Source organism: Mesitornis unicolor, unplaced genomic scaffold (genome assembly GCF_000695765.1).
Source record: "Mesitornis unicolor isolate BGI_N332 unplaced genomic scaffold, ASM69576v1 scaffold14181, whole genome shotgun sequence".
NCBI classification, from domain to species: domain Eukaryota; kingdom Metazoa; phylum Chordata; class Aves; order Mesitornithiformes; family Mesitornithidae; genus Mesitornis; species Mesitornis unicolor.
In genome coordinates, this window is record NW_010161769.1 from 1 (window position 1) to 12303 (window position 12303).

Genomic DNA, 12303 nt, shown 5'->3' on the forward strand with positions numbered 1-12303 from the left:
GATGGCTCTGCTTCTCTCCCCACCCCCCTCCCGCTTTCCTTACCGCCTATTGGGCGCTGTAAGCGTGGCCACGTGATCCCCGTCTCCTTTGCTCGCCGTCCGATGAACCGCCTCTTAATCGCGGAGCCGCCGCAGCCGGAGCAGTGCCCATGGGTCTGCAGCTTCGGTGCTGGCACAGTCCCCCTGTCGCAGTTGCCGTCCTGCCGCCCCCGCAGACATCGCCCTGAGGGCGCTCAAGCGGGCTTGTGTGAGGTTGTCGGGACGAGGCTCCGTAGCAGACCGGGCCCAGCGAGCATCTCTGGGGGCTGTTTTCGCTTGGTTGGGTCGCGGCAATGCCGGATTGCACCATTCGGCCCCCGCATCCTCACTGGAGCGAAGCCGAGGGGAAAATGAGGTGGGGCTGCCGCCAGCCCAGGCTCCCTGCCTCGGCCTCAGTCAAGTGGAATCTCGCAGGGCTGCGGCAGGATCTGTGCTCGTTATAGCTCAGGATAGCGCCTGTGATGTCTGAAACCAGCTGGTTGCTAGAGATGGTGTTAACGGTCTGCTGACACAGTCACATAAAGATTTCTCTCTCTTGGAAGGTTTTTAGCCAGCACCAGTTAAAACTCGGCACTGACATCATCTTGTCTCTCTACAGCTTTGTGTTTACACCTGTGGGAGACAGAGCTGTGGGGGAGGATCCAGGAAAGGGAAGATTGGAGGCCAGCACTCCCAGGAGAGCTCTTTTGTTACACGAAGTTGTTACCACGAAATGGCTTCATCTTTTCTTAACATTTACCTACTCGGCTGACTGTGCACGGGTCAGAAGGCAGCTGGGGTTTGCAGTGAGAAGGGAGCTGATCCATCTGAAACAAAAAGTAGGGTAGAGCCTGCTAGTAGCATCAACCTGCGATGATCAGTTTAGGATAAAGCTGTTTAAAGAAGAATTGGGGTTTTTTTTAATGGTGAAAAAAAAAGAAGAATCAATTTCAGTACCCAAAGAATCAAGTGTAGATAGGTTGCTCTGGGAGGGAATTGTTGATGCTGAAGAAATTCTACCCTGGAATATGAGGCAAGGAAAGCACAGCAGTAGGTCCAGGGTAAAAAGAGATTTTCCCTGCCAAGTTCCTGCTACTGGGCTGTTGAGTGACTTCAGCTGGCATCAAGGAGGCCCTGGTGAATGGGTTGTGCAAATTGTGGAGCAACAAAAAGAGAAGGCATAAATAAGAAGATTTATGGGAAAATATCATCAGAGCCTCCATGGGAAGCCCTAAAAGAGCCAGAAATGGAACATACACAACACTTATTTTCAGCTTGTGTTTGTGGCTCCACCAGGGATCATCTGTCAAGAGCAGCTGCCTTTCTGACATTGCTAGAAAATGGTGCAAAGGTGGAGCTGTGTAAACAGAACTTTGATCCTGTTCGGTATTGTACAACAGACCTGCTGATTAGTTACAGTACACATAAACCCAGTTATTTTAATAAGTACTGGAACACGAGCCCCTAGTCTGTTTTTTTTATTAATGTGGGTTTAAGTTCCTTGTTATTAGTTACCACTAATTAGGTTTTACTGTGTGCAGTAAGTCCTTAAACAGTAGTTGCAGGCAGTTTATACTGTGCCTGAGCTTTACAATCAGCTGAAACAGCTGAAAAAGTGCTCTGTATGGAGCAGAAGTGATTTTGTAATCTCGCAGATAACTAGCTTCAGTTCTTTTTCAGTTTGTCTTTCTGTAAAAGCCAACAGTAACAAAAAGTAACCCTCTCCCATAATTTTTTTTTTCTAGAAGGAAAAGGGATATGAAACCTTATATCCTTCCTGAAAAACTTATGACACAGTGGAACTGTTATGAAAGTATTAAATAGGTCGGCCAGGCAAAGCAATTCTATTCAGAGACAAGTTTTGTAGAACAAAAGGAGTTACTGCTTAAGGTGGTGTACAAATAATGGGTATCTCATTGCTGACTTTGCGTTAGCTCAGATGCTGAGCCCTCTCTCTCTTACACTGATAGTGTCATCTTACCTCTCTTTTGATAGCAGCAGCAGGTGACTATGAAGTGCTTTTCTCAAATTACCAAACTGGGAACATTTGAGATTCAAAATGGACAATAGCATGGCATGGAACTACACCCTAAACCCTAATGCAACCTGAATCAGCAGTTTAATTCCTAATTATACATTATCAAAACAGGAAATCACAAAGGTGTGGGCAGTCATAGATAAATCCAAGTTTAGGAGAATTTATAATCTTGTCACTTGGAGATTAAAAAGTCTGTTCTGTATCTGCAGCTCTGTAAACGACCACGGTGAGGAGTCACGATGGCAACTGTCAGCGACCTGTTAAAAGATATTAAAAGAAGAAAATTCTTCGAAGTGTTTCTCTCCTCCTCATTCAGCATTATTTTTTTCCATCAGTTGGGTTAACTGTTTTCATTCAGACTGCAGAGTCCTAGGATACAGTGCCAGCTAAATCTGATGGGGAAACAATCTGGTGCTAAATGTCACCTGCACAGAGCTGTCATCATACTCCAGCTGTGTTCCAGGATCCTCACCATCAGCTTTCTATGGATGTGAAAGAACAGGTACCCAAAATATACGTACAGAAAACCTGTTTCAAAGTGACCCTGCCATGAAAGGGTGCCAAAGGCCTGAGGGCTCTACCGAGGGAAGTCGTCCCCTAAACAGAGCAGGAGCTCTGACATCTGCGGTTTGGCAGCAGCTATTGGATTCTTCTGGAGTCCCTCCAGTGTGACATGTGTGAGATAACAGTGACACCATGTGGCCAGCCAGATTAAATGCAAATTCTGAGTTTTCACAGGTTTTTTTTTGCTTTCGTCTGTTTTGCTCATCAGAAAGGTAGAAAAGACCAGCTAGTAGCTTTCATTCTTGTTGCTGATTTCCAGTATCTTTAAAATACATTTCCTTTATGGTTATAAAATGCCCTAAACATGTAAACTAAAAGCAAACGAGCAAACAGAACCTCACACCTCTCTCAGAGTGCTTGTTGGCCAGCTGAAGGACAGGTGCTGTGTGTTTTGTTGCATGAATCTTGTCACTCTCAACTTCTGGGAGTTGGTCAAAAACTTTGAGCAACATATGAACAAAGGAATGGACTAGGGTGCAGGAAAAAAGAAGGGAAAAGAAGCCAAAGTTCTCTAAGCCTGAAGCATCACATTTGGCTTTGTTGTGGCTTTAGCTTGGAGTCCTGGTTAGGTCAAACCCAGTGGCTCCCTGGAGGTCCACAAGGAGGTGTCACAACCCAAACGCAGTAGTCCCCTTCAAGATGGCTGCCAGCAGTTGGATACGTGGGCTCTCCAGGTCGACAGGTCCATGTGTGTCCAGGGCCTCCTCCAGCTCCCAGCAGGCTTTCTCACTCGCTGTTAGTCTGAACATCCACTCTGCCAGTGGTCACTCCATATATGGTATAGTGAGGAGATCCTGCAGGAAACACAGGCAGCACTGGATGAATGGTGGCTTTGGTGGCTTTCCCCAGAGACACAAGCAAGTCTGGATGGGGAGGCATGCTCTGCCTGTGCTGGGCTGAGATCTACTTGTTGCTCCAAGCAGATCCCATTAGGACAAATACAGTAAGGACCAGATCTACTCCTGTTATTCCTGGGTCTGCTGAGGGTTGTGTCTCTGGGGCTGCCTTCCAAAGAGGTGACATGGGGTGGACCAAACCCCCACTCCACCTCTTTCCACCACTGGGCAGGGACATGCCCTCGGGGTTGTGCCTGTCAGAGGGATGTGCAAAGCACCTGTCTCTAGAGCTTCACAGCATCACCACTGGGGACACTGCCAGGACACCCCCAGGGAGACTGGTTAGGGCCAGTGAGACCCCTCAGTGCCCTTGACACTCATGCAGATATTGTAAATGTTATTTGGGGGAGATTTGTGAGGTCATGAGGAATGACCCATATTATCTACACAGAAATTCAGTTTTGGATTAACAACTTTATGATGAAAAACTATTTACAGTTTTAGTGAAGATAATCTTTTGGTTTCAGCAGCAAGGGGGACTCAGCTTTCACAAGACTCTAATTACTTCTTTGATGCAAAGGTCACTGCATGTCTAGCGGAGGAGACAGAGTAGCAGTGACTGTGCAATGCCTGTGAGGCCATTAATGCAAAGTGTTTTGCACTGACAAAAGGGCAGGATCAACGTGCAGTTTGCTTGGAAGTTTCTGCCTTGCTTTTTTGGGATACTTCTGGTAGTTTGGTAATGTGTAAGAAGGGGCACTGCCTTCTCAAGAAGCATTTCTGACGGACTCAGCTGTACCTTTGCTACATGGTTAACACTGATTTCCAGTGAATTGGTTAGAACTAGACCTATCTGCTTCAGAGCTCATCCTGTTCTGGTGCATGGCATCACAGCCATGAAGACTAAGAGCATCATGGTCTAACCCTGAGATGACATGATCTCCCTAGGGAACCATCAGCTATCAGCTTATTCTCCAAAGCCTGTGTCTCATGTTCTGCTGCAGGTCACAGAATCATATAATTGTAGTATGGTTTGATCTGGAAGGGACCTTTAAAAGTCATTCAGTCCAACCCCCCTGCCATGGGCAGGGACACCTCCCACCAGACCAGGTTGCCCAAAGCCCTGTCCAACCTGGCTGTGAACACCCCCAGGGAGGGGGCATCCACAACTTCCCTGGGCAACCTGTGCCAGTGTCTCACCGCTCTTACTGTAAAAAATTTCCTCCTTATGTCCAATCTAAATCTATTCTGTTTCAGTTTAAAGTCTCTTTCTTCCTTCTGTCTGTGCCCCACAGAGTGAGGACAAAATGGAATATTTAGGGCATGAGGAGGAGGGGGCTATCTGCTCTCTCCTATAGTACTAGTCCCGATTACTGCTTTTTGTAATTAGTATGTAGGAAACACGGGAATCCATACCTAACAAACAGCAAACAAATAAATTGACTGCAATTCTACAAAATTATAAATGGAATTAGAGACCAACTGGCTTTGCTCCTGTGAATGCAGCAGCATGTAATGCAAGGCAGGAACATTCATTCTGCCCATGTAAGATGTAGCTGGGGTAAGGGCTGTCCTCATCTCTGAACACCATTTCTGAATTATTTAGCACACAGCCTTTCTGCTCCAGCAATAGACTCACTCAGAGCTCATCTTGTCTGCTTTTACTTTCTTTTCTTTCATTCTTTCTTAAACAGACTTGCAATTGCTCCCATGTATTATTTATTGGCAATACTATGCTTTTATAACATAGCTGTGGATGGAACAGACTCTGTAGGCACAGTTTGCACCCCATATTTGGAATAATTTGCAGGAAGAAAGAAAATAGACTGCAGTTCAATACATAGGGTATCAGAATGTGAAAAAAACAAAGAAGTGTATACAGTTGCCTCTATTTGTCCATGAATTACTCTCTTCTGTGCCATAGAAAACCTAAAAGCAATCTTCAATAAAACCGTACCCTAGTTGCATTCTTTATTCTGGCTTTATTTCTTCTTTTTATTTCCTTTTGTTTGGTTGGTTTTTTTTTACAGAAGCAGCCTACTTCTGTAGCATGTTAGAGTGTGATGCAATAAAGTCTCCACCACATCATATTTCAAATAGTTATTCATTGCATGCTAGAATCTCCACCCTTGCTTCCTGTATCTGTATTTTAGTTTACTTGAAAGAAAATTCAGTGCTATGAATCATAGAATGTACTGGGTTGGAAGGGTCCTTTAAAGCTCATCCAGTCCAACCCCCCTGCAGTGAGCAGGGACAATGTTACCAGATCAGGTTGCTCAGAGCTCCATCAAGCCTGACCTTGAATGCCTCCAGGGATGAGGCCTCCACCACCTCTCTGGGCAACCTGTTCCAGTGATCCACCACCCTCATGTTGAAGAACTTTTTCCTAATATCCAACCTAAATCTACCATTTTCTAGTTTAAAACCATTACCCCTCGTCCTATTGCTACATACCCTAGTGAACAGCTCTTCCCCAGATTTCTTATAGGCACCTTTCAGATACTGAAGGTCCCTATAAGGTCTCCCTGGAGCCTTCACTTCTCCAGGCTGAAAACTCCAACTCTCTCAGCCTGTCTTGTTAGGAGAGGTGCTCCAACCCTCTGGTCATCTTTGTGGCCCTCCTCTGGAGCTGCTCCAGCACTTTGATGTCATTTTTGTTTGGGGGGCTCCAAAGCTGGATGCAGTGCTCCAGGTGAGGTCTCACCAGAGCAGAGTAGAGGGGCAGAATCACCTCCCTCAATCTGCTGGCCACGCTTCTTTTGGTGCAGTCTGGTCAGATGAAACAGATGTGTACCATGGCCTCCTATCAGGCCTCAGAGAAGATGAGCAGTAGCAAAGGCAGCAGAAACACGAAAAGATCAAGAGACAATTCACTCAACCCACTGGTACATTAAACAGTACCAGCTACATTGATCTTAGAGTACAATGCAATACGGGGAGGAATGTTTTCCCAGAATTGAAAACAAGCAGATTAAGGAAGCAGACAACAATCTAACTTATTTTTGAAAATGAAGAACTCAGGCAAATGAGTAACCCTTGGGCAGCAGTGTGTACTGCAGAGTGCACAGAGTTCCCTGAAGAATTGAGATCCACAGCACATTCTCTTTTTTAATTCCCATCCAGAGCGCTTCCTGACTTTTTCCATTTATAGACTGGTTTCAGAAAAAATCACACATAAACATATATTGCATGATTTATCACATGTGTGGTGGTGCATTTATCCTGTTAGATTAACTTTGCAGCAACTGCTGTAAATAAGCAATAGCTTTTGAATTAACATAAAGCCTGACCATAGCAACTAATCTTTCATACACATGAGCTGCACTATGCTCGTGGAGACTCTTGGTGCCAACCAGCTCTGTGGGTTAACTGTGGGAGAGACACGTATCACAGAAATAACTTGCAAAACATGGCCTGTAGGACCCCTTGCAATTCCATGCAGCCTATGGGGCTGGACTCCTTGTTTTGGTTTGTTTCTCATTAATCTTTCTTTAAAAGATGGAAAGCTGACACATCTTGCCCCCCAGAGTAAGAAATATGCCCCTCTTTGGCCGCCAGTGATCTGGTCACTGGCCACAGAGTCCCTTCCATGTGCTGAAATTCATTCCCAGCAATGGTGGCTTGCGACACAGAGAGGCATCATGCAGAGGTCATTGCTGGGGAAGCCATCCCCCACAGAGACGTGGAAGTCCCCCACAGTCCCAGGGAAGCACAGATGAATCACTTTTCTTTCTCCACCTTCAGATAAAGGTGGCTGGAGAGCAACTCTGCGTGAACGCCACAATGTGAGATTTACAGCCGCTTTCAGTTCTGTGTGCCTCTGAGCAGCCTTTTAGGAGCAAAACCCAACCAATAAAGAAGGTAAATACCAGCTCTGCTGGGCCTCTGCCTGGCTGCCATCAGCTGCTCTTGCACAAGCAACTCTGGGAGCTGTTTCAGCAGCACACTTTTGCTTCTGGCATGTAAAGTTCAAGTGGTGCTGTCTTGTTAAATATATTTTTCCCTTCTTTTAAGGGAATTTGTCTTACCACCTCAGTCACAGAGGTCTGACTGCTTCACTTACAAAAGTTAAAAGCTAGAGAATACCTTGATGTGAAGAATTTTATAGATTTTCACCCCCGGGAAGGCATTTTTACTGGTCGTATTTCAGTGAGACATTAAAAAAACATGCTTGTGTGTGTCTTTTTAAATTGCTGCCATTACCATCTGTACAACAGGTTATGAAAGCTGATGCTACAGAGGTGGGTTTTGTACTTTTTACCCTAAGACAGGCAGACAAATTGTCAGCTTTCTTGTTGCTTAAAACCACACCCTTGAGCTGTGATTCAGCAAATTCCCTGAGTAATTCTGATCTGAAAGCTGGGTTCCTCCTTGTCATGTCCTGCCGAGGGTGGATTTCCCCTAGAGAAGCCAATGAACAAAAGCTCATTTATTTCTGTACGTGGTGAGGAGGAAACTTGCTCCACCATCTCCCCACCTCTTCCTGCAAAATGTTGGCTCTCTTTTGCACCGATCACATCAGGTCATGAATGAAAATGGAAGTGAGCGGCAGGGGAGCTTGGATATAGAAACTGTTTTGAACAGCGCTCCCTGCACTGCTCCACATCTCATAAATAATAGCTCTCACCTCATTTTAGCTACAAAGAGAAGCAAAAGCAAGCTGCCTGTATTTTCTTCAGCAAACCTAAGGTGCTCTCTCGGGGAGGAAAGACTGAGCACTCTGTTATTAACTGACATTACTGAGGAAATACGCTTGCTTTTTTTGGGGCTGCAATTTTTTTGCCACAGTTGCGGCAGCATCTTGATGGGGAAGCTGATCTCCAAAGGCCAGCAGAGAAGGGATGCACGAGTTGTCATGCTGGGGCTCGACTTCGCTGGCAAATCCACGCTGCTGTACAAACTGAAGAGCAACCGGGCTGTGGAGACCTGCCCAACGGTGGGCTTCAATGTTGAGTCTCTGCAAACACCCTGCCAAGTGTCCTTCACCCTCTGGGACGTCGGTGGACAAGACAGCCTGCGGGCAACCTGGCCCGACTACCTGGAGGACACAAACACCCTCATCTTCGTGCTGGACAGCACAGACACAGACCGGCTGCCTGAAGCAGCAGCAGCGCTGGAGGAAGCGCTGAGCCACCCCAGCATGGCCGGCGTCCCCGTCCTCCTCCTGGCCAACAAGCAGGAGGTGCCGGGAGCGCTGGCTCCTGCTGAGCTGGGTGAGAGGCTGTGTCAGGAGCAGCTGGAGGGGCGCCGCTGGGTGCTCCAGGGGTGCAGTGCCTACACCGGACAGGGCCTGCAGGAAGCCCTGACCATCCTGGGAGAGCTGCTGCGAGGTCTGGAGCAAAGCTCCTCTTCTCCAGAGCAAACCTGAACCTCGGGTGGACCCTTTCCACTTGTCACTGCCAGCAGGTTTGCCACGGAGGATCCCAGCTTCTGGGTGCCCCTGAAAATGAGCAGACCTGCAGTTAGCATGCACTACACCAAAAAACACTCAGCCGCTCGCCACTGAAACCCACCAGGAAGATCTCTGAGCAAAACTCTCACTATGGAGCATTTCTGGCCACGTCTCGTGGACTCCCATCACCAGCCGCAGCTTGCCCCACTGTCGCCAGGCTCTGTTCATCCCTTGCGTGCATGTCCAGTGCTTCATTGAGGATGCTTTTTGCCAGAGCAGTATAAATTGCACATGTGAGATGTGCACAAGGGACAGAAGAGGTTTTCTTCTTTCTGCAGCTTCCAGCCTTGATGCAGCTATCCTGACAGGGTGATCCCTGTAGAGGGGTGTTTGAATGCACCCCGCATTGCTTCTTTCTCAGCTCCAGTTACACATTCATCAGCCGGAAAAGCAGGCAGCCACTAACAGTGTAAATGCAGGACTTCAAATGGACAACAGGCAACTGGTTTTAGTGCAGCATCTACGGGTATAATCTTTGAGTCATGGAAGCAAGTCAGGATTCTATGGCTTCCATGTGTATACATTATTTTCTGCATTTCTTATTTTGAGTCTTTTTTTCCATTCATTATTTTCATCAAATACTGATTTCATGAAAATGGTACCTCATTTTCCTTGGATTATATTTAAATATAAAGAAATAAAATCTAACTTCTACTTCTTTGGAAACGTGTCTGCATGACCAGTCAACCTCTAAGCCAGGATGAAGCTCCATCTCTCAGACTTTTTGAAACTGGGTAAGACCACTCTATGGGCAATGGTTGGTAACCATTGGGCACAGGTATGTTGGTAACCAAAGGGCTCTCCACACTCTACTGTGTGTAGGGCAGCTGAAAAGCCCCTGACAGCTCCCAACAGGGCTAGGTCCCTTGTTGCAGTGATGGTCTTTGTCTGATCCTCCTGAACCTACCATTGGAAAGACCTACAAAATGTGTGCCTGAGGGCTCCCTGTACCTAAAATTCTATTATTCAGGGTTAAAATTAAGAAATTTCATAGTAGTCCCTACTTTATTATAAAATGAATGAAAGTGGTGGGGGAAGGGGAGAGAAAGGACATAAAATTTTCAGGAAGCAGAAGACAGCTGCTTTGAAAAAGAACTTATTCAACCTAGAAACACCAAGGAGAAATACACAGTGAAATCCTCCTCTGTTCATACTAGAGCATTTTATAGTTGTTAAGGAATTAATCATCCAGCTGTTACTGGTACTGTTATTGGCCTCATTTCATAGAAGAAAGCAACTGGAACGGAGAGCTTAAATGGTCATGAAGAAACAATCTGACATTTATAAGAAAGTCTCAATAAAAGAAATCGTTCCCAGTGGAAAAAGTTTAGCTGCCTTAATGTGTAAGAACTATTGTATGCTATGAAATAGTACTCCAGTGTTGATGTGATCATGGTTATGAGTATCCTTAAACAGCACTGAAATGTTCAGTTAATTATATAACAAACCTGTGTGCATGGTGAGTAGGACAAAATCACATCTTTACATCTTTGTAGTTAACATAGGCAGATCCATCTGGCTTTGGCTTGTTGCAGGTGATCATCCTTCGCTTCTAACGCACAAGTCTCCAATGCACGTCGGGTGTGTTGGACCAGATGATCTTTAATGTCCCTTCCAACCCAAACCATTCTATGGTTTGACTGTCAGAGGTGGACCAAGCAGATTTTGTGAGACAGCACACGTGTCTAGACAAGAGATGAATGAACTCAGGTCATCTATGCAACTCGGTCACCAGTGCATGAAAAAAACCACATCTTCTCAGGACTTATCCAGCTGTTTTGAATACCAGTCCTAGAGGCACAACGCAAAAGGCTCTGTGTTGTATTGCCATGCCAAAAAAATTCTCCTTATTGAGTTTGCTGGTGTTTTGGTCTTGCATCTCACATGCTAGAAAGCAGAGTATTTTTCATTAGGGTGGGCAATTGGCAATAGTTTAAACTCAACACAGACTGAAGGGTTGTCCTGGTGATGTTTTACTCTTAATTGGTTCTTGATGCATGCATTTGACTCTACAGGTTTGTCTGCTGGTGGTTAAAAAAAGCACTGAAGCCTTCCCATTCCCTCATGAGTTTTTTTTTAAGCCTTTTGAAGAGAAAAAATAGGCTCCTCTGGCAGCAAATAGAGGTAACCACCAGCCTTTGGTAGATGCCATCAATTAAAAATTAAAATAGCAAGGTAGGAGGTGAGGAAAAAGGGGTTGTTTTTGGCAGTGGGAACCCTGAATGCCTGAAACTGATGAAGCAACATCCCAGTTACTGAAAATGTTCTCACTTCCCCTGAAGCAGTAATTTGGCAAAACACCCCATCTCATGTGGCATCATGTGATTTACCATCCTTGTTTTCTGGAACAGGTCTTTTCTAGATGTTTGGTCTCATTACTCAGCTCATTTATGCCATTGTTAGAGACTGTCAAAACGGCGCTGGGTCATAATGTTTGAAACAGCAACAGAGAGTTTACTTCTCATTATTTTGTCTTCTCTCTTGTGTCAGAAAGCGCGTTAAAACAAGTCAATCTAATGGGCCCTGCACTGCTCTGATCAAACGCTTGCAGGATGCTCACCCAATGATACTTAAATGCTTCAGGGTCAAAACTCCTGCCTGGTTCAAAGGGAGCAGCATGGAGGTTTGCAGGAAGAAGCCAGTTCTAAGGAGGGAAGTTTGTTACCTCTTTCTTGGTAATTCTGCAGTAATTACCGCCACACAGAGCATTGATCTCTTAATTACCGCCACGCAGAGCATTGATCTCTTAAACATCTGCACTTATGGACTCCAGCCAGGAGGGCACCCTTGGACTTAGAGTTTCCATCTTTCTGGGTGAGTGATAGGTGTCACAGCCTCTGCACTGATTTCTAAAATAACACAGCTTCTCTCTTAGTAGCAGGCAAAAAAATAATCCCTAGGACAATTTCATGCTTCAGGTTCCTCATAAATTTGAAGTATCCTTTGGGTTATTGGCCCAAGAGCCACCTCTGGTTGCTCAAAATTCCTTTCTAGGAGCTCTTCTGGATGCTAAGTCCATCCACTTGCTATCCCTGACATTGGCTGTCTCAAAGCCAAAAGAAAATGTTTGGAACAACAGGCTGTTTATCTTTTATTTCCTTTTTGGTTTGTTTTTGGGTTTTTTGTGGCTTTTTGGTGTGTTTTGGGTTTTTTCTTCAGCAACAAGTATTTATTTGGCTCTCTTTACAAAGGAAACTTATTGCTTGAGAGTAGTTTCACTGCTGTTTTCGCCCACCACCACGCTTGTTATAACTTGCATCCCACCTCCATACTCTGCCAGAAGCTTCTTACAGTTTCAACATCTCTCTTTAACTGTGGTCTGCTTTTCCATGATCTTGGATCTGGTGGCTAAGAGCTAAATGTACTGGCAAAAGTGGCCAACTTGTAGGATAGCA

At 45.5% G+C, this 12303-nt stretch overlaps 1 protein-coding gene across 1 annotated transcript; it reads left to right on the top strand.

Moving 5' to 3' along the window:
* Nucleotides 1-8260: 8260 nt before the first annotated feature.
* ARL11 (ADP-ribosylation factor-like 11) lies at nt 8261-12013 on the top strand (the record flags this gene model as incomplete). The annotated part of the gene is made up of 2 exons (XM_010193444.1): nt 8261-8786; nt 11962-12013. Coding segments are annotated over exons 1-2 (578 nt in total), but the record flags the coding sequence as incomplete, so codon positions are not given.
* Between the last annotated feature and the right edge of the window lie 290 nt (nt 12014-12303).